General features: G+C 40.6%; 1 protein-coding gene across 1 annotated transcript in view; it reads right to left on the reverse strand.

Annotated features, from left to right (window-relative positions):
- Positions 1–19,137: 19,137 nt before the first annotated feature.
- WDR64 (WD repeat domain 64) overlaps positions 19,138–21,001 on the reverse strand; it is a 76,257-nt gene continuing 74,393 nt past the window's right edge. The window contains exons 26-28 of the mRNA XM_010562943.1: positions 19,829–19,909; positions 19,609–19,642; positions 19,138–19,211 (exon numbers count right to left, since the gene is read on the reverse strand). Coding sequence (XP_010561245.1) covers positions 19,138–19,211; positions 19,609–19,642; positions 19,829–19,909 — 189 coding nt within the window. The remainder of the gene's footprint in view (positions 19,212–19,608; positions 19,643–19,828; positions 19,910–21,001) is intronic.

Consider the following 21,001-nt stretch of genomic DNA (forward strand, 5'->3'; position numbering starts at 1 on the left):
CCCCGCCCGGCCCGGCCCGTCCCGTCCCTCGGGTTCGCCGTGTCCCCGGGGTCGGCGTTCGGCTCCCCGGGCAAACGGACGGGGAGATCCTGGTCGTTCGGGGCTCGCTCTCGTGTTGGGTACCGGGAGTTTTACCGGATCCTGCTCTTCCGTTTGAAACCGAGCTTGACAGATCGGGGTGTAAGGAGGGGGTGTTCGTGGGACGAGTGCTGGGGAAGGGGGTTCTGAGGGGGCGTGACGTTAAAGGGTAAACCATGACATTCGCTGCTGGCAGAGGACGCGCAGCCAATTCCAGCATCTGCAAAAATACCAAAATGCATCTACTACACTGAAATGGATTCGGTGCCGTAGAGTTGCGTCAGCACGGCCCGTGCCAAATTCAGTACGGCTGTCTGTCAGCAGAGAGTAGAAAAAGGGAAAACATTGCTTCCTTACGTTGTGACCTACTCAGCTGTGTTTGAAAGCTTAGTGTTGGCAATACTTCCTAATGCAAATTTTTTATAACCACTAAGTCGCTAGTGGAGAAAATTATGGTCAACATCCCGGAAAGACTGTGTCGTCATAGTATTCAGCCTTTATTTTCAGGTCTTTCTTCTTGTCCTTGCTGTCTTGTCACATCTGTACCCTGGTATATAGAAAGGTTTTTCAGGTAGTTATCAACTAAAAAAACCCAACAAAACCAGCAGAGAAACCACCGTAGGAGAAAGCATGTATTCGTGTCTTGCTTTGTTACAATATTTATATGTAAAGAAGCTAAACACCAGTAAGTAAAAGTTACTTGTCTAAGTAGAGATATGAATAAGGAACTTAAATACAGTAACCATCAGTTTGTACTGTTGCTGTAACCTGTATTCCGAATGAGTCATTCTGAGATGACAGTCATACTGAACAGTCCATTTCTGACAATGTTCTTCACTGTGATTGCCCCAGATCGGTTCAATTACAGCAAAGGATCCATGACATGAGGTTGAAGACAGCACATGGATAATAACAATGAACATGAAAATTATAAACGTCAAGTATACTGGAATCAAAGGTCATCATGGAGTTTTGGCAGGACAGAGTCCCATAGCTAACACAGTGAGTGGGGAGGGAGAGAGTGGAAGCAGGTCACTGACTGCAAAGGAAGAGATGAGGGACAGATGCTATAGCAGTGAAACCCTGGGGTTAACGTAAGAATTGACGGCCAAAGTTAGAATTTCAAATCTGTATTTACATACTACTGTGACTGCTTTCATTTAGAAAAGCCCTGAACATCCATATCTGAAATTTGAAGTGGTGCACAAGGGAGTTTCACAAGAATAGTCCAACTACACACAAAAAGTTATCCAAATAACATTTTTGTTTCACAGATCTCGTTAATGTTTTGGGACATCTCATGCATGGGATTGAGTTCCTATGTAACCATCTGTTCACTATCTCGTTCTGCCTATTTGACACCTTAAACACACTAAACCATAGTTTGATAGCCAACATGATCTCTGCACGTACCACAGACTAGGATGACAAGGGACTCTACAGTGCCAGCCTTCATTTCTTCCTACTGGCAACACACATGCTGGAACCTAGAACAGTCTCAGATTGATTTTACTCCTGATGTTTCTTGTCCTCAGGAAATGTGTCTTCATATATTGCTAAAGAGAACAAATGCAGCCTAGAAACTTAGTAAAGAATGGGGAGAGAAATAGAACAAGAGAGAGACTATGCATGCAAAACTGAATTATGCAGATTTTCTCTGCACTCATAAAAATGTGCATGTCTGCTTCATTTGTTGAGCTAGTACTTAGATAAGACTGGAACAAATACAAGGGTGTATGCATGTTTCCAGCTGCAAGTAATGAGATCACTGGACCAGAAGTCTTGCCAACACTCTAGAATAAAAATTACCACTGCACTCGAGTAGGTGTTTTTATTTACTGATTTTCTGAAATTAAAAAAGGAAGCATGATGTTTAACTGCTTTGTTAAGCTGCTCTTAGTGGAGATCTGTGAAGCTGGTGATTGAATCCTGATTAGGGGACATGTCTGGCACTATGAAGAGAGTTTGAGAAATCATGATATTATCTTGGGATGGAGGAAAAGTGATAGAGATGAAAAGGAATCAAATGTAGTACTTTGCTTGAAATTTCACAGAGTTTGAATATCTGGTATGTTTCTAATTACAAACAGGAAATTACTTATTTCTACATATGAAGTTTTCCATTCCTGAGCGACATGATTGTACGTGTCCCTCCAGGCCTCATGGACTAGCATAAATGCCATAAATAGCATAAAGAAATACGTATTGCATAAATGCAATAACTAGTATAAATGCAATAGCATAAATTCACTTTAGAGTACCTTGAAGAGCTTTCTTTTTTCCTACACAGGTAGGAATTATCAGATGGGCTTATCCTTGTGTGACATGTCTGATGTGTCCTGACAAGATCCTGCTCTCACTCCAGAAGGCCCGGCCAGACGTGGAAACGAAGAAAACAGCCCTCTAGTAGCGGGCTGGTCAGAGCACACAGTTACATTTCCCACATCCAGGCCAGCACCAGTCATGTTAGCCACGGCACAAGCCATCTGAGATGTTAGTACTGCAGTTCCACTGCAAACATTTCAAGTTACAAGTGAAAAATAGATTGTCTGAGTAAAATGATTAACAATTGATGAATTCTGAGTTTGAAATAATAAAGCTTCTTTTTCTTGTTAGTTAACATAAAGGTATGCTTGTTTTAATTACAACAAAATTTGCAGTGAGAAATATATCTAGGCTGATATCTACCAGGTAACAGTTTATTTTTCTGCTTGCCATTTTGATGTCTGTATAGTTCTTTCGATATTTTGATTCTGTTACATGGATGACTCAGTCAGCAGGGCAGAAAAGCAATGTTTCCAGACAGTGGACAGCAAGGCTTAAATTCAATGCATTTTGAAAAGAGCACATCTGAATTATAACTTCTTAAGAATATTGTGTGTGCACTGAGAAATGCATAGAAATAATTTGGCCATGGTGACAGCATAAGATGTTTTAAAGCTGAAAATATTGTTTAAATTCCTCTTTACTGATTCTTTTTTCACTCCATGATTCTGTCTACATTTGACATGCTCCAGAAGTTCTAAATTCAATTGCAATTAGAATTCTGTTTGGATTAGGATTGCTTGTTTTAAGAATTATGTTCTTATATCAGTTCTGACATTTCTTTTTCCCTCAAACTGCAGTGTTCATGGGAAGAACAATAATCAGGGTAGACAATATAATATATCCATATCATTCAAAATGTCACGTGCAATTCAATTAAATCTACTTTTGAGTATTTTCTATAGTTTAGATTAAAAATAGTCATAAGGTGAACCTCAGAGCCAGAAGCACTGGAGCCAAGGAACTTGCACTGAAGGAAGCCAGAGCTGCAGAATTCTTGCCCAGCTCAGATTTTCCTCTTCGATTCCTTAATCTGAAAGGGTGGACACCTTGGAGCTGAAGAGTTAGCATGGTATGCATTAACATTCACTTTGTTACAAATGTCTTCAGCCTGATTATCTATGACCCACCCTCATGACATCTCATAAAATCTATAAAATAACAGAAGTTTTATACAATGAGTCAAAGGCTTTGTTGGTTTCAGTAGAGCTATCTTGACTTAAACTAGCTAAGATACTGGTCTTTAAGCTCAACAGTGTCTCATGGAAGGAAGCAGTCAGATGATAATACTTTGGTGACTTATTCCTTTAAAGAATACTATAGTATTGCAGTTTTATTTCCCATAGTACCAGATGAAACTGGGAAGTAGCACCACATTGTGGTTAGTTACAAGACTTATAATAATATATACAATCCTTTCCTTTCACAAGTAGCTTGTGTAGATACTGCTGGGGTAGATAAAAAAACTCAGAATGAAAACTGGCACTTTGGTGAAGCTCACAATCAGAGCATGAGGTATGGTGACATTAGTAGATCAGGTGCCTGGTTTATACTAGTTTATACTGCACCCTTTATCTGCCTTTTGTTGAAATTTCCTTTTATGGACAGCATATTTTCACCTTTTTTTTAGCTTAGCTAAGGAGCCAGGCCTTAATAGCACAAGCAAACTCATATACACACTTGTACACACTTGAAAGAAGTCTAGAGGAAGACATCCTTAAAACTATATTTAGTAGCAGAGGAAATGTTTTTAAAATCTCCTCATATATCAGGAAAATATTGTATCAATAGTGTTAGTAAAGTCATTAAAAACCTGGATTATCTAGTTAATACTGCAACTGGCATCTGCTTCAGTCAGGCCAGGCCAAGAGCACGATTTATGTGAGCGGTATCTCACTTACTGGCTAATTCTGTTAAACTGTTAATGCTGTTTGCAGGCTTCAGCCCCTGCCAGGTACAGAAGGGAACAGAAGATAAGACATATTAATTTCCTGCATTAGAATCCCAGGTAACCTCATTAGGCTGGTCACAGTTCCTATGTGTTCACTGCTGGGTGAACACAGCTCTCAGATTCATTTTCCAGGGAAGAGATCTGTAAGGGTGATTCATTCCCTTCTGTGCAAACCTTACTGCTTCGGAAAGGTCTGTGCCCATCAGCTTCTTCATGAGAATGTGGTAGTGAAGGGAACACAGCTCTGCCAAATAATACCTTGTGAAGCTCATTGAGCTCAACTCCAGCTAAGTAATATTTCAAACAGATGTCTGTCAATAGCATGCTTGGCTGGAGGTGCCAAGACCATCTGACCTTCTCTTTGTGTCCTGGGTTTTTCCAGTGAAGGCAAAGGATGACTAATCCACGTATTGCCAGTGAACGGCAAAACCAAGCTGCTCATGAGTAATCCCGTAGAAATGGGTGGAGGCATAACTTGTGTGACCCCCCTCCCCTGCCAGTGGAAACCTGCTCTCTGCTATCACGATGCATTGCCAACATTTTGACCTGATCGTCTGCTCCTTTGCTATAAGTTCTCTGAGTTTGAGTGCTCAAGCAGTAATTCTCAGCTAGAAGAAGGAGCACCCGTGGGCAGTCTCCTGCTGATGTTCATCATGAAAACAAAGGTGTGTACCAGTGTCTAGGAGGAAGGCTGTCCACTTGCTCATATTTCAAAAATTTTGAAAAAGTGGATATTTAAACAAAAATGTTTAAATTGCTGTAGTGCCAGGCACAGACTCATTCTGGAGACTTCTCCTTAGTAAGGAGTGACAACCTCTTTAGTTGCTAGTCACTAAGAAATAGCATAGCAGTAATGCCGTCCTAGAAAGCGCTCTCTCATCTGTGTCTCTAACACTCCTCTGCTTTTGGCCATTTTGCCGGAAAGGGAGAAGAAAGCTCATGTCCTGCTCAGGTCCCCATCCCTTCTGCTTGCTTCAGTATTAGTTTTCACTACAGGACATTAGGTGAGATTGAAAACAGAATGCAGAACAAGGACATTTGAAAGGTATTGAAAATAAAGTGCTCTCCAACTGATTTTGCAGGAGGATAGTGTGTTTAGATTTTTTTTCCCCAGCACTAATCAGCCTCTTTCTGGAATTTCATTACAGCTCCTGCTTCCAAACTAGTAATGGCTGAACGGAGGGAACGGGTAGGAGGCTCCTCTCGACTCCTTCAACTGTGCTCCCTATCCTAAAGTGCAGGGTCTCCTCCCATTGCAGTGAGTCCACAGCAGCATCCAGCACAGTGGGATGCACAGAGTTACTGCACCCACAGGGGCAGGGACATTGAGGGCATCATGGCTGGCTCTCCTGGCAGGGGGCACACCCTTTTCTACTTCAGCCTCCACTTGTTCCTTAACAGATAATGCATTTGGGGCTTGCCTTTTTTCAGCCTGTTCTTCTAAGACTTACATGCTCATGCCTCTTGCCTGAATATGTGCCTGCAATAAATGTTGAAGCCATAGAGTTATTTTCATGTAATTTTACAAAGGGCTAGACATCTTGAAGATACTCTGTCCAATTCATGAAAATGTGGAGAGGAATAGAATAGAATAGAATAGAATAGAATAGAATAGAATAGAATATTTCAGTTGGAAGGGACCTACAATGATCATCTAGTCCAACTGCCTGACCAATTCAGGGCTAACCAAAAGTTAAAACATGTTGTTAAGGGCATTGTCCAAATGCCTCTTAAAAATTGACAGGCTTGCGGCATAGACCACCTCTCTAGGAAGCCTGTTCCAGTGTCTGACCACCCTCTCGGTAAAGAAATGCTTCATAATGTCGAATCTAAACCTCCCCTGATGCAGCTTTGAACCATTCCCACATGTCCTATCACTGGATACCAGGGAGAAGAGATCAGCACCTCCCTCTCTACTTCCCCTCCTCAGGAAGCTGTAGAGAGCAATAAGGTTGCCCCTTGGCCTCCTTTTCTCCAAACTAGACAAGCCCAAAGTCCTTAGCCATTCCTCGTAGGACATTCCTTCCAGCCCTTTCACCAGCTTTGTTGCCCTTTTCTGGATGGATTCAAGGACCTTTGCATCCTTCTTAAATTGTGGGGCCCTGAACTGCACACAGGATTCAAGGTGAGGCCACACCAACACTGAACACAGCAGGATGATTACCTCTTTTGACCAGCTGGTTATACTGCGTTTGATGCACCCCCCGATGCAGTTTGCCCCCTTGGCTGCCAGGGCACACTGCTGACTCCTATTGAGCCTGCTGTCAACCAGCCCCCCATATCGCCTTCTGCAGGGCTGCTCGCCAGCCACTCCTCTCCCAATTTATACTTGTGCTCGGCGTTACTCTGTGGTAGCGTACAGAGCTTAACCTTTGGTCCATGCCATGGAGTGCCCTAGGGTCTTGCTGCCCTGATGATGCAGACATATGGATCATGATTTACGAATCACGATCAGTGCAGGCTTTCCTTTGCATGAAAGCTACAGAAAGGGGTGAGCCTGGAGCACTCTTTGGTCTCCTCTAGATGTGAAGTTCACACGTGGGTACGGAATATACCTAGACCTGGAAAACCTGCTTTTTGGAAGTAGATTGTTGTCTATCTTTCCCCTACAAAAGGAAAAGGTTTCCCTCATCTGGAAATCGGGAATATCGAGGGAGGGGGGCAGGAAATGAGGCTTCATTAACTCTGTTGGTAACAGAACTACTTTTCTCCTGCCCTTATTTGCCTGTTACATAAGTGCACTTTTCCCTCCAGTGGTACTTTCTGTCTACAGCTGTAACCTGTGATGAAATCAAACTATGCCCAGTAAAGGACAGCCTTGTAGACCTCTAATGGAAACTCAGGCGTGCTTGGATGCAGCATGGGTGGCTCAATAAGTGGCAGTCCTTCTGCCTGCTTATTAATCAATGGATACGTAGCCTGAATTAAGATAATGTTGTTCTCATATCCAGGTAACAGATTTTTTAAAGGTGGAAGCATTAGTCTGAGCTGATTCCAAGTGGAATAATGGCACTGTGACTAGTTACACTTTACCTAATGTGTTTCTCTTTGGAGGAAATAAGATATAAGTGGTGGCAAGAAAAGAGGTTGTGGAATAATCACATACCTCTATCTTGCACCTAGTGAGTTTATTTTCAATAATCATAAAGACTATTTTCAGATGTTTCTGGTAATACATTTCATCTCTCCCTTTAGGGCTACAAAGAGGCCTTTGAGCTATCGACCTGGGAGTCTGCTCCTGCAGTTACCATTTAACTTGCCACATTTAGCAGTTTGCTGCTTTTGCACAGGCTCCACAAAATTCATAAATTTACCACTTAGGGATTAGTCTTACCCATTTATAAACAGAGATACTAGTGACAGGATGTAGGTTTGGTAAAAGATTTATATTATCTGGATTCGTAAGTTGTTCCACAAGAAATAGGCTGAGCAACATTCACTCTGATGCATAAGAATGATACTAGCTAACAGAGTTAATTGCTGCCAGTTATTGAAAGTCTTTGGGAAGCTCAGCTTTATTAGCTCTATTTATCTGACAGTGTATACTGAGTGTGTTCCTCCTTTCTTACTAATCTGTAGTTTACCAAAACTCAAGTATTCTAAACAGGGATCATAAATTATGTCAAAGAAGTTAAAGCAGATGACCACCTGTTACAGAATGAAACAAGCCATGGAAGCTCCAAATCAATAGTATGGATCACCACAATTACTCAGTAACCAGTCTACCTTCCAGAGTGCTAAGGGGTATGTAACACATCTATTTTAGTTCTTGTTATTAACTAGCAGCTGATTCACCAGCCAATTGTTCTTCTTCGGAGAACAACAGTTTCCAGGAAGGCAGAAAAGCAAATGCCTTAGGTAGTCACTGCTTCAGTCATCTCAATCTAATCTACTCCTGTGCTTGTCAGCAGCCTCAGATCCTCAAACAAGCCCACTACAGTGTCTTGCCTCGATAGCTTGTGCTCTGTTTTGGATGTACTGAAAACAGGGAAAAATGCAGTCTTCCTTGGTCTTTACAGTACAGAAGAGGCATAAAAGAGTTATATTTCAAGTTGCTATTTACCTTTATAGAGAACTTTTCTTGTACCCATTGTCAATATGAGGATATATGAACCACAGACATAACACTCAGTCACTGACTGTCTCTCTGAAACTTTAAATGTTTCTCTAATCACCTAGCACTGACTGCATTCATTTTGAGCACCCATAAGAAACAATGTCTTCCTGTGGTTAAGTGTATATGGACACAACATTTGTATAATGCACTAATGCTGTGAAATCTCCCTTGACGTCTTGTTACTCAATAGAGGTCTGTCAGTGCTAAGGTAGGGATGTACAGGAGAATTAAGCCAAGGAGGAGCATTATTTGCAGTACAATCCCAAATCCAAGCAAAGCCTCACTGAAGTTTGTGAGACTTTTGTCAAAGCAAGACCAAGTAACCCAGGGCACAGTGGCAATTTTTGCTTCTTTTTTTTTCAAAATTCACCATGTATGTAACGTCAAAAAGCATTTTCCTCAGTTCATATGCAAAGATCCAAGTGTGTGTATTTGCAACAACAGTTTGCAGCTACAGCAACTGCATGTTGACAAGAGGGTACATGCATGCAGGACAATTACCTGTAACACTCATAAAATCCTGCAGGTTCAGGATGTTTCTAGAGGTACTAGAATGCTAACCCCTGTCTCTGTACGTAAGGTCCCAACAATTTTTTTGTTGGGGGTGTGTGTAAATATTTTAATTTTTAGAAGGAATTTCCATTTGCAAAAACCACATAGAAGTAATTATTTTTAATATTTTGCCTAACTATCTGTAAAAGCTTAATAGGAAACTGGTTAATGATTTACTCTACAATGAGAAGCCTGAAAGAAGAAGTGGAAAAGAGGTGCATTTCTGAAATCAGCTGAATCAGTTTACAGTGATTAATATACCCATCCATTGCCTATTTGGCAGTACATCCAAATGTATCAGAGCATTTGACAGACAGTACATCCAGTTATCACAGGCAACAGACAATGAGTTGGGTACCTGTTGTTCTGCACTCCTTACTAAAAATAATGTGAAGTGATACATAATGAGAAACAGAATGGGATCCTGTCAGTCAGCAATATGTAGCTGCTGCAGCTTGGTACCAAAGTGAGAACATAAGGAAAAGAGATCATAACATGCTGGGTCATGGGTGCAAAACTGAATAAGCATCATGGAAGACTGTGGATTGTGTTTGACTCTTGCATTTAACTTTACTTGGTTGATTCACTGTGAAAAAAAAACAAACAGTAGTCTGCTCTGTCTTTCTCTACCTTTCTTTCATGCCTCTGTGCCTTCTTACTAGAAATTGCCATATTTCCTCCATTCTTCATGTGAGATCCTTCACCTCCTTCCAGTATTCCAAAGAATACCCTCATCCCTGCTCTGCCAATCTGTCCTTTTGTATATTTTTCAACTCAGAGGTCTTTTCAGTTCGCCATCTCCAGTTATTTCATTCTTTTTCTCTGCCAGGTATACCCTAGAATGATTCTGAGCGGAGAGAATGTATTTTCTCAGCCAAGAAAAGATAATAGACAGCTTCAAATGCATAGATGAGTGTGCATGCAAACAGATGTATCCCATCACCTTTCCTCCAGTGAAGTGTCACAAAAATTCCTAGACTTCCCCCAGAAGACCCCAAAAACTAAAACCAGAATTAGGGCACCCATTTTTGCTGTTAAACCTCAAACCCCTCTGTCTTACCAGTTTTGTCACCTTTACTGATTATATCAACTATTCTGAGCTTACCTTTGGCATGGCTGTGCTGCTTGTGGCAAGTTTTTTTGATCCCTAGAAACATATGTCAGTATAGAGAACAAAAGCACGCTAAGCTTCTAGTATACCAGTGCATATTTTTTTTCCCTTTTTGTGATCCTTCATTGTGAAATGATACATCTGGGTACAGATGAAGGGTCTGTGCCATGCAGCTGCATGGCTCAGCCTGGCCTCTAGAGACCTCTGGGACAGAGGGAGTCCCAGCTGAAGCCAAGTCCAATGGTCATTTCTGCTTGGCTTTTGAAGGTGCGGAGGCAGGAACAACTTTCTCTCCCTTTCTTTACAGGTAAATCTTCAAACTAGTCCTGCAGTGATTAGTACCAGTTTAAAATATTGTGGATTTTTTTTTAACCTCATGATAATGTAAGTTTACCTATGATGAACAGAGAACTTACAGCCTGTTACAGTTATTTTGTTCCTTATGCATGTGGACCTCACCCTAGTGCTGGAGAAGACAAACAGGTCAATTTTCTAGCATATTCCTCCTAGCTGTAGGTGCTTCAGTGCTTCTCTGAACACCATCCTTTTGAGTTAAAATCCTTTGGAAAGCTGTGTGTTTTGCTATGATGAAGTCCAGTTCTAGCCAGTATTACTGTGACTTAACATTTTTCCTCTGCATCCCCTGCATGCTGTCCAGAAAACTCTTTAAAGCAGTCTGGGGTCATCAAGTTCCTCCAGACTCTCCAAGTCTGCCCAGAGCCTGAGCTGTGCCAAGGTGACTTTCTTCCAGATTAGGAATAATACAGAGCTCTCTCCGTATATCTTTAAGGCATGATCTAGTAGTGTTAACAGCTTGATTTAGTCATTAACAAGAAATTGCAAAAAGACAAGCAAACTGCCACAGATGACAACATACAGTTTGGCAGCTGGTGGGAAAGGAACAGCTGTGTCATCATATTTAAGGTGAGAGCCTGAGGCAAAGGAAACCTGAGTCCTTCAGAGGCAGGTGAGCAGCACCTGGGAGTTGTTGCTGTTGATTTATTTAGCTTGGTGCTGGGCCCCACTGCACCTGGGATAAGCTATTCCTAGACATACACACTCTGCATGTGCAATATAGTTTTCTGAGAAGAGGGATTTTGAATAATGCTTGAAAATATTCCTTTCCCCAACATTTCTGGTAATGCAAACAGTGAATGAGCAGGTGAAGGTCTGTGTCTCAGGGAAATTTAGGGAAGCATGAACTATACAAGGACTTGGATAAAAGCTTGTTTAAAGCCAATAGCTCAAGTGAAGGGACCTTTTAAATGAAAGGCTAAAAAGAAACTAAAAAAGCTGTTAATCATGCTTTGCAGCAAAACTGTAGATTAGATTCTCAGGGATTTGATTCCAGTTCACAGACTTTTACAGGACTTTCAGCCCAGAAAGAAGAGAGGAAGGTAGATGTTTGCTTTTTGTGTACAGGTTCCTCAGTGTGGACCAGCTCAGTGGGCAGCAGAGGTTGTCTCTAAAAGCCAGCAGGATTCCCTCATAGAGGGAAAAGAATATTTTTCTGCATTATTTAGGTGAAATTGCCCTCTCCTTTTCTCAGAGTAGGTGGCTGATGGGAGCATGCTTCCATACTGCACCCTGCCCTCTCAGTTTTACTGGCTGCTCTCATACATGCTCTGAGGCCAGATGTTGTAGACAGATTCTTGCAGATCTTTCTTACTCTCTCCCTTGTCTGCTCCTCTTATCCTCTGCATTTCTGCAGGTGATGTAATGATAGGGGCAGGACAGGCAACAAGACAGCCTGCCTCATGTGCAAGTGCATCTGTTTACATACTCATCATCTGGCCTATATTGAGGTTTTTTTTATTCATGGAAGTGAAAAGTATTCTTTTTTATTCTGCTCTTCACTGACTTTACTTACTCATTTTACATCTGTCCAACACAGTTACACTCAAGACTCTGATCTTTCTAGAGATGTAATGCCTTCAAACCAGAAAGCACTGTCAGCATATTGCTAAATTCCAGCTTTCCAAAAAATGGTAGAGTTAGTGAGGGCTTAGCTCCCTTGAAGAGAATGGAGACTTGAAAACTAAAGAGAATATAGTCCCTCCTTAATGCACTCACTGGTACCTACCTATAATGCTACCAAATTAACTCAGCCTGGAGCATAGCTAGAGATAGAGCTTGGTAGGGCTCAATTCTTATCAGTCTGCTTATTTTAGACAAGCCCAGTGCTGGTCTGAGCTCACATAGTCTCTAGTTTCTGTAACCATGTGGATAATGGAAATGTATTTCACACAGGTCAATAAGATACAGATATTCTATCAATTTTTGTTAGAATTTTCTTACATTTCAGAGGTGAAAAAGTGAGGCTTGGGTGGGAAAAAAACCTATTTCAAATATTTTGCTGGGACCTAGTGATTCTCTGGGATCAGATAGGATCGTCAAATAGTGTTTGTTCTTTCTGGAGAAATTAAGGAGGCCCAGCAACCTACCATTTCCCTTGCCCTGTTATTCTGGGAGAATCCTCTCTTTTGGATACAGTGCATCAGTTACATCTAGCCACACTAACTGCCCTGTTAATTTTTGTTTCTTATAGAAGTACTCTTCTTCTTTGTGCTACAGGGAATAAAATTAAATTAGTTTAATCAGCAACTAATCATTCCAGCAGCAGCTGAACAGTCTCTCATGTGTTCCCAGCTCTAAGTAATCTAAAATCTGTCTTTTGCTTTTATGTAGGTACTGACACATTCCATATTGCTGAGTCTTCCAGCAGCAAATGAAGAATATGTATCTGTTCCTCCTTTCCATTTTATATTTGCTTTTGAAAGCCACTGGCACCAAAGAGGTTATATTTGGTCATAATAATTTCACAGAATATCAAGTGGGCAACATGAACCTGATTCTCTCTGTCCCACATGGTGGGTAAATGGAACCGAAAGACATCCCTGATTGAGAGGCTGCCTGTTGGGATGCAAAGACATCCTCTTGTATTTTCTCTCATGAGTGTCCTTCTGGAAGTATTCAAAATTATAAGAAATGCAAAGTGTCTACCAGCCAAGACAGGTATAGTATAGAGGTGGCTCAGGCTCTTGCTGAAGATATCAACAAAATTACTGATGGCTTCTTCCTACATATCATTACAAAACACCTGCAGGTGTTCAAGATGGATGCTAACAGAAGAAGCCTCCTTTGGAATTCCCCAAGCAGAACAGGCCTGGGAGGAGTATATGGGATTTTTGACCACTGCAGAGTCACAGATGACAGGGGGCCTGATTCTGGATATCCATGGACAAGCACATCCTGAATGGTTGATAGAAATAGGTTACACACTTTCAAAAACTTCCCTTAACTCGGGCGTCTTTTCTGCATGATGTTCCTCAATTAGCCATCTAGCCAGTCAGCTAGTCAATGTGTCTTCTGAGACTTTGGTTGCAGGGAACAGAAGTTTGGGTAAATATATTGAAGAACAAAGTGACAGTTACGTTTGTGTGCCTTCTCCATCCAATCCTAGCCCAAATAATGGGAGCTATTATAGTGGTGGATACATAACAAAGACTTTTGGTTCCCGTAGTTCTGGCACTGTTGATGCCATTCAGCTTGAACTACACTAGTGGGTGAGGGCAGCTGAAGAATGTCCCAGATTTTGTAAAGCACTAGCAAGGGCTGTAATGAAATTCTGGCAAACTAACTACTGCAGCCAGTACAACCATGAATTTCTGCCATGCTGAAGGAGGCTGCCTTGTTAAGATACCTTTCCATAATACAGTAATGATCTGGAACAACAGAACAACTAATACACCTGGAACATTTAAGCCTGCAATATAATTGTGGATGCTGGTGGCAAGAAACTAATCTGCAAAGTAATAGAGAGACATTGACACAGAGAAAATCTACAGCTAAGACCAACAAGTCCGTTAACACACAGCGTTGTACTAGATCCAGCATTGAAAAGACTGCTTGAAGATGAATGGGTATATTTGGAAGTATCACTTGCCTGGTATGCTTTTCTGTGCTTAATTTCTTTCCAGTAGCATCCTCTGTTCTCTAGCACAGAATAAACAACTGTTCTTCAAATGAATTCTGTGCAGTGCAGTGCCTTAGTAGATTATCTGTTCAAAGAAATGAAGCTTCTCCGCTTTTCTTGTGACACTTAAGATAATTGGATAATACCATTGTGTAAAATGTTTGCGGCCAGAACGAGTTTCCATTTGGTGTTTATAAAGCTCTAGGAGTTGGAACTCTTCAAACAAACAGTAATGCTGAGCAATGGCATGCAGCCTGAACTACTTCAGTTTTTGTTAATTTAATGAACTATGAAAAAAAAGACTGAGAGCATTATAGCACTGTAATTTTGTCACAGTTTAAATAGCATAACTGTAAGGTAGTAACTGGATGGAAGGCTGCTAAAGGTAAAACATACATATCATGTATTTTTGACCGTTCTCCTTGCAGCATGGTTCCCTGCTGAGAGCTGGTTCATTGATTTCATTCAGCACAGGATTAAACACTTGATTGTTACTGGGAATAGTATTACATTATGGATGGGCTCTTCTGCACAGTGGAGAATATAGTGGCATGAATAGACATGCGTACAAATCAGCTCTTGGAAAACATGGGCAATTAATAAGGAAAACCGAAGGGAGCAAGCAGCAAGACTGCAAAGAGTAAAATTCAAAAATTAAGAACCTGTGAAATCCTTGCAGTGCTAAAGGTTTGGTAAAAAGAAAAGGATGAGTAAATAGTTCTGAGGAAGTAAATAGTCAGTTAATGAACTGAAGTGGGATATCAGCATCTTGCAACCACATTAAAATACTTTAGTTCTAACTATAAATAGGGACAATGCCAATGAGAAAATCTTACATAATTATAAAACATAATACATAAGAGCATCAAAAGAAATGGGTAAGGAGCTCTCTGAACCTGAACCATTCATTTTTAATAATCTTTGAAGACTAGGCAATTTTCAGGTAACTGGAAGAGAGCTGAAGTAGCTGTCTTTCAAAGGCAAATAGGACTCAGGAAACTGCAGGGGGGTTACCTTTCATATGCTAACTGCTAAATCATGGGGTGGATGAAGGGAACATGGTGGCTTGACCCTGGCAGACACTAAATGCCCACGCAGTTGCTTGCGTACTTCTTCCAGTGGGATGGGGGGAGAGATTTGGAAGAGTAAAAGCAAGAAAACTCGAGATAAAGACATTTTAATAGGTGAAGCAAAGCTGCATGTGCAAGCAAAGCAAAATAAGGAATTCATCCACTACTCCCCATCAGCAGGCAGATGTTTAGCCACTTCCTGGGAAGCAGGGCCTCAGGAAGCATAATGGTTACTTGGGAAGACTAACACCATGACCATGAACATCTTGCTTTCCTCCTCCATTCCAGGAGCCAAGCGGGACGTTATATGGTATGGAATATCTCAGTTCAGGTCAGCTGTCCTGGCTGTGTCCCCTCCCAGGTTCTTGTGCCCCCCCAGGCTACTTGCTGAGGGTGAGGAAAAAACCACCTTGATGTTGTGCAGGCATTGCTCAGCAATAGCCAAAACACCGGTGTGTTACCAACGTTGTTTCAGTCACAAATCCAGAACACAGCATCATACAGGCTGCTATGAAGAAAATTAGGTTCATCCCAGCCAGACCCAGTACAGTTGATCATAATATTTTTAAATATACTCCCACAAGATATTTTGCTGAAAAAAAAAAGCAGTATTACCCCAAAATCCATCATAGCCCTATAACAAGTTGAAGACAGGTAAATCATTGCAAGTCATTGTATATTCAGCTCATCAGAAGACAGACTTTCCAAGAAGGCCAGCAGATCAAACACCATTTATTACCAGTAATACAGAAAACCCACTATTTTCCCCAAAATAGTAGGTAATAGTGGCACTAGTTACATGCATTATCCTAAGTACTCACTAAGGTGACACACTTGGCAAGGATTTGTATCTTTAATCAGACAAAGGATGATATTCTGTGACCTGTGTCATGTTGTGATGCTGTCTTGGAATGCTGAAATGCCAGGAAGGATTCAGAGAATCATGACAGATAATTAACTGAATATGAGCTCAGCATGCACTCTTCTGGCTTAGAGGATGGACCTGCTCTTCGAAGGCATAAACAAGGAACTAAGAGGCAGAAACAGCAGGGCATATTAACTCTTTGTTGTGTGTCTGATGTTTATAAGATTGTGTGTATAAAATGGAATTCTGAGGCAGACACTTAAAAAAAAGATAACCACTGTGATGGGAAGAGATAAAAAGGCTACAGAGGTCTGCCTTGTAGTGAGAGACTCACGAAGCTCAAATTACAGTTAACTGTAATTATCAAGAGTAATTGGGAGGCTGATAGAACCCGGGTAAAGGAGAACACTGTTTGTGTTTTGCTTCTGCCTTCAAAACAGCTCACAGAGTGTGAGGTGTAATTTCTCTGTATCATACTCCGCTGAGTTTTTGTTTCACAGGGGCTTTTGGGGTGGACCAGAACCAGAGGGCCTGGGGAGCATCTGCAGGGATACTGGAGCCAGACCTGTACAGAACCCACTGGAGCTGACAGGGCTTGTTAGTTCCGAGTGAGTGCCATGTTAGTGTAACACACTGCTTCCAGACCTGAGCTGGCTCCTGAAGCTGCAGTGTGCTGCCCCTCAGCTAAAATGCCCAACCTGCTCCTTACTCTCAGCTCAGACAAGTTGACTGGATCATGGAGAGCAGATGCTGACTTCTTTGATTAAGAATAATCATCTCTGGAAAGGATTTTTGATGGCTGATGAAGCTTAATCTGACAGAAAAAAGGCAGCATAATATCCAATATATGAAAGTCCAAACTGGACAAATGTGGAGCAGAGATGATACCTGTGGTTTTGACATGGAGAATAATTGGCAACAAATGTACGTTAAGAACCCTAGGATGCTCCCTTCAACTGGAAACCAAAATAGTAACACAAACAGGCATCTGGCTACAGAAGATAATCATGACCATTTGTCTGCCTTGTGCCACCCAGAAGGTTAGACTGGATGATACAGCCAATTCCTTTGGCACTAAAATTCATACATCTTTCTGTCAGAGTGTAAACCAAATTTTATCCATTCCTGATTATTGAAGTTCCCACTTCGTCTTCCCTAAGGAAGCAGCTGTCTAATCTGAGATCTCAGGCAAGAGTGTTTTCTTTTACATAATGTATACTACACTGGTCCTGGTTAAGATCTTTGTCTCAGGGCTATAATTAATTCTTAGACATTGAATGGGCTATCCACTGATTTCAACAGGAATGATTTTTACATAAACCCAAGATCCCTTCCCCTTTTGCCAGGTGCTTTCCCAAGCAGAAGGGCAGCTCATTACGCAGCACAGGATGAAAGATGCTGTTCAATATGACACCATTATTACCTGTGCTAGTTAAAGGTTTGGATTTCCTGTTTAGATGAAAATATAGAAAAAAGCATAAGAAGAACAAGGCTTTCTGTCATTACTGTGCCACAGAGGAAGGGACAAACCTATGTATTGGTTTCTTAAATATTGGTGAGGAGATCAGTTTCCAACATTTGCCAGTTTTCTTTAGAGCTATCCAAAGGTTCAGGTTTAGATTAAGGGTTCAGGAGCCAATCATAAAAATAGGGAAGACGTTAAGTATGTTTTAGGACATTAGTTTAAGACTTTCAGCTAACACAAAATCCACCAGAAAGACATTGTTACTAGCCTCTCATTAAGTAAACAGCCACTGGCAACTGCTGAAAAGGAGTATGATTTCTGATCACCCTAAAATATGCTGAGTAACTTTTACAAATTTTGGTCTTGTTTACAACAGTTCAGTGTAAGGAGTTCATAATGAATAACAATAATAATAAAATAATGCTATTATACTTTCACCTTCATTACACCCTGAATCATACATTGACCTTCCTTTAAACACACCTACCATGCCCTAGGCTTGGTTTGTACTATATAATAAAAATGATGAAAATAATTGGGGTGAACTGAATTGACCTATAGTGTTTTTTACTGTTTTAAATCTGCATAGCTAAGACTTAAATTGGTGCAGCAAGAGATCAGGATTTTGCCCATAAACCTGAACTGACAGGCAGTAAATTGATCAGAAAAACTAATTTAAAAAAATCTTATCTAAACAGATTTTCCCTACTGTGACATGTTAGTGTTTTTCTGCAACAAAGTAGCATAAACCAGAAGGCATCTGAGCTACTGAAAATGAATTCTTTGGGTTATATGGCCATTTCATTCTGTTAATAGTTCTGGTCAAGGCATCTTCTGAACAAAAATATTGGCACTAAAAGGTATTAGAATGATAATTCTGAAGACTTGTTTGCATAGCATTAACAAAACAATTGCAAGGAGCTTTGCTTGTTTTTTGCTTTTTCTGTTTCTGTAATTATGTTTAATTAATATAAAGTTAGCTCAGCTGAAAATAGTGCAGAGTTAAAGATGGCATATTCTATGATGCTGTGACCTAAATGCAGGTATCTTTAAATAGGGCTGTTTCTCTTTTGAACCTAGTTCTCAATCTTCCTTCTGTCTTATCTCCACATGATTAACAAGGAAATCTAAATGTTTCTGGCAGAGGACGTTTGACTAGGATACTGTGGCATGTGTGTGCTACCTATGGAACATCCCATCAACTCTTTGCCTCTCCAAGGACACCAAAGCTCCTGAAACATGAGAGAACAGTTAGAGCAGTACCTCTGGAATAACAATTCTTGTTCTTCAGAGAAGTCTATATGGCTAGCAAAAGAAGAATTTTTGCAGATTTACAGCTCTGAAACTTCAAGGAGTTAATCATAGTAAAGTGCTTTTCCTTCTTAACCACCAAAAAGTGGAGTGAGATGGGCTTTTCTGTGACTATCTTGTTATAATCATACACCAGCCTTGTTAGAATTTTTTATCTGCATGAAGGACTGCAATAGAAGTAAAGATTTAATTTAGGTATATTCTACTTAATAATGAAATGGATTTAAATAAATAGGAAAAAACAGAAAACAATTGAAGTAAGGGACCTGCTAATCTACTTTCCTGAATATGGACGCTATGTTTATTTGTCTTGACCCTATTCTCCACTGAAACCTGTCTCCATTGACCGTCCGGTGGGACTGGACATCTCAGCTTTGTTCCACTGAAGACCTTTAAAAAATAAATTGCAAAATTTCAAGAACAAATTAATATGTTCAGTTGAACAGACCATTTTGATAGTGTTTTGTAACAGCACAGACAAAAAATTATTATGGAAAGAGATCAGCACCTCTGCTAGGGGTGATTCCTTCCATCCTATGATAGGTGGGATAGACAAAGCTGTGGACATTCTAGTCTTTCTCCGTAGAAGGAACAACCTAGGAAGCCTTGCTAGACAGCTTGCAATAAGTCAGATCAATAGTACCCATAAAGCAGTATTAACTTACAATAGCCAAAGCTTTGTGCAGATAAGAATCAATAGTTTTGGGGCTGGCTAAAAGAGTGGAATCTGAGCAAAAAGTTAATGACATGAGGTTGAACAGGAGAATTAAATGTCTGGAATACTCACTTTGTGGCATGCTGTCTTCAAATGTTTTCCCAAGCTTCCACCAAACAGAGAATGGAGTTGGATGGGTAGTAATGCAAACCATGTTAGAAAATTAAATTGAGAAGCAGACAGTTAACAATAGAATGTCACGAATACATGATTGTAATAATTTACTAGTGCTAATTGCTTCTGCTGTATGAATGCCGCTGCAAAAAGCAGAAAAGAAGACACCTGTGCTTACCTCATATATAGGAAGAGACCCAAATACTGAACCAGCCTCTCTGTTTCCAGACTCAAAACTTTCCAAAGGTTCTTTATGGATCTGACCAAGGGAAGCCAAAATCAGTGCATTACTAGCTGAAGACGAAAGGTAATGAAGACATTACTCCTGTTATTGAATTGCATGGTAAAATTCATGTTATCTGAAGAAATGTATATCATTAGTATGTAGAGAGATTATGGTTTATGCACAGGTTTTCTTTGGACCATGTAAAGGCTGCCTGGAACTTTTTTTTAAATTAGGAGCAGATCATTCTTCCACTACAGAAAATGCATAACCACAAAAATTCCAGCTTCCCAAGGGACACAAAGTCAAGACAGTTAACAGCAAAATGCTTTTTACCACCTAAGTTAAAGCTAGTTTTAAACACTTACTTAGTTCTTTCACCAATTAACACCTTGGATAAACTCAATAAAGGAATCATTTTCAGGGGACTTGTCAGGTTTGGCGGATGCATGCTATCAGAGGACAAGGGAAGTCTAGCCAAGGAGTAATGGACTAAGAACTCCCTCCCAGATGATATCTACATCACAGGGCTGTCAGTCTGGCTATCCTTCTGTTGGGCTTTGCAAATCACAAACACTTCAGCAGCCAGTTGGGAAAGATGCAGATGAACAAGACGTTTCTACTGTTAACTGTGGAAAGCTTTGAATTTGTGAAAATACCTTGGGTACCTTGACAGTTCATCCACACTCACATGAATCCTGAGACTTACCTAGGTATCATACTTATGGACAGGGCAGGAAATGAAACTGTCTTTATGTGATATGGCTGTGATTTCCCCCTAGGAAGCCAATTTATGGTCTTCCGAAAAAGGAAAAAAAAAATGTACCTACAGCTTGAAATACTGCAAAGAACTCTTGTTTCCATCAAATTTGAAAACATGAGTTTAATTTGAAATGGTGCATTATACAGAGATTTTCTACTTACATTTTTTCATGGTCTTACTAATACATTACTGAGTGTGCTGCAGGAGCAACACTTTAAGAGATACCACATCTTCAACAATGTAAATCATTCCTACAGGAACTTCTTCTACTGTCTGCCTGTCAATTCTAAGCACTACTCATGTGCATTAATTACTAGGCATTACCCATTTCAGAAAGACAGAAGAACTGAATTACGGTGAGCTAG

The sequence above is a fragment of the Haliaeetus leucocephalus genome, unplaced genomic scaffold, assembly GCF_000737465.1.
Source record: "Haliaeetus leucocephalus isolate CR32 unplaced genomic scaffold, Haliaeetus_leucocephalus-4.0 Scaffold162, whole genome shotgun sequence".
Taxonomy (NCBI): Eukaryota; Metazoa; Chordata; class Aves; order Accipitriformes; family Accipitridae; genus Haliaeetus; species Haliaeetus leucocephalus.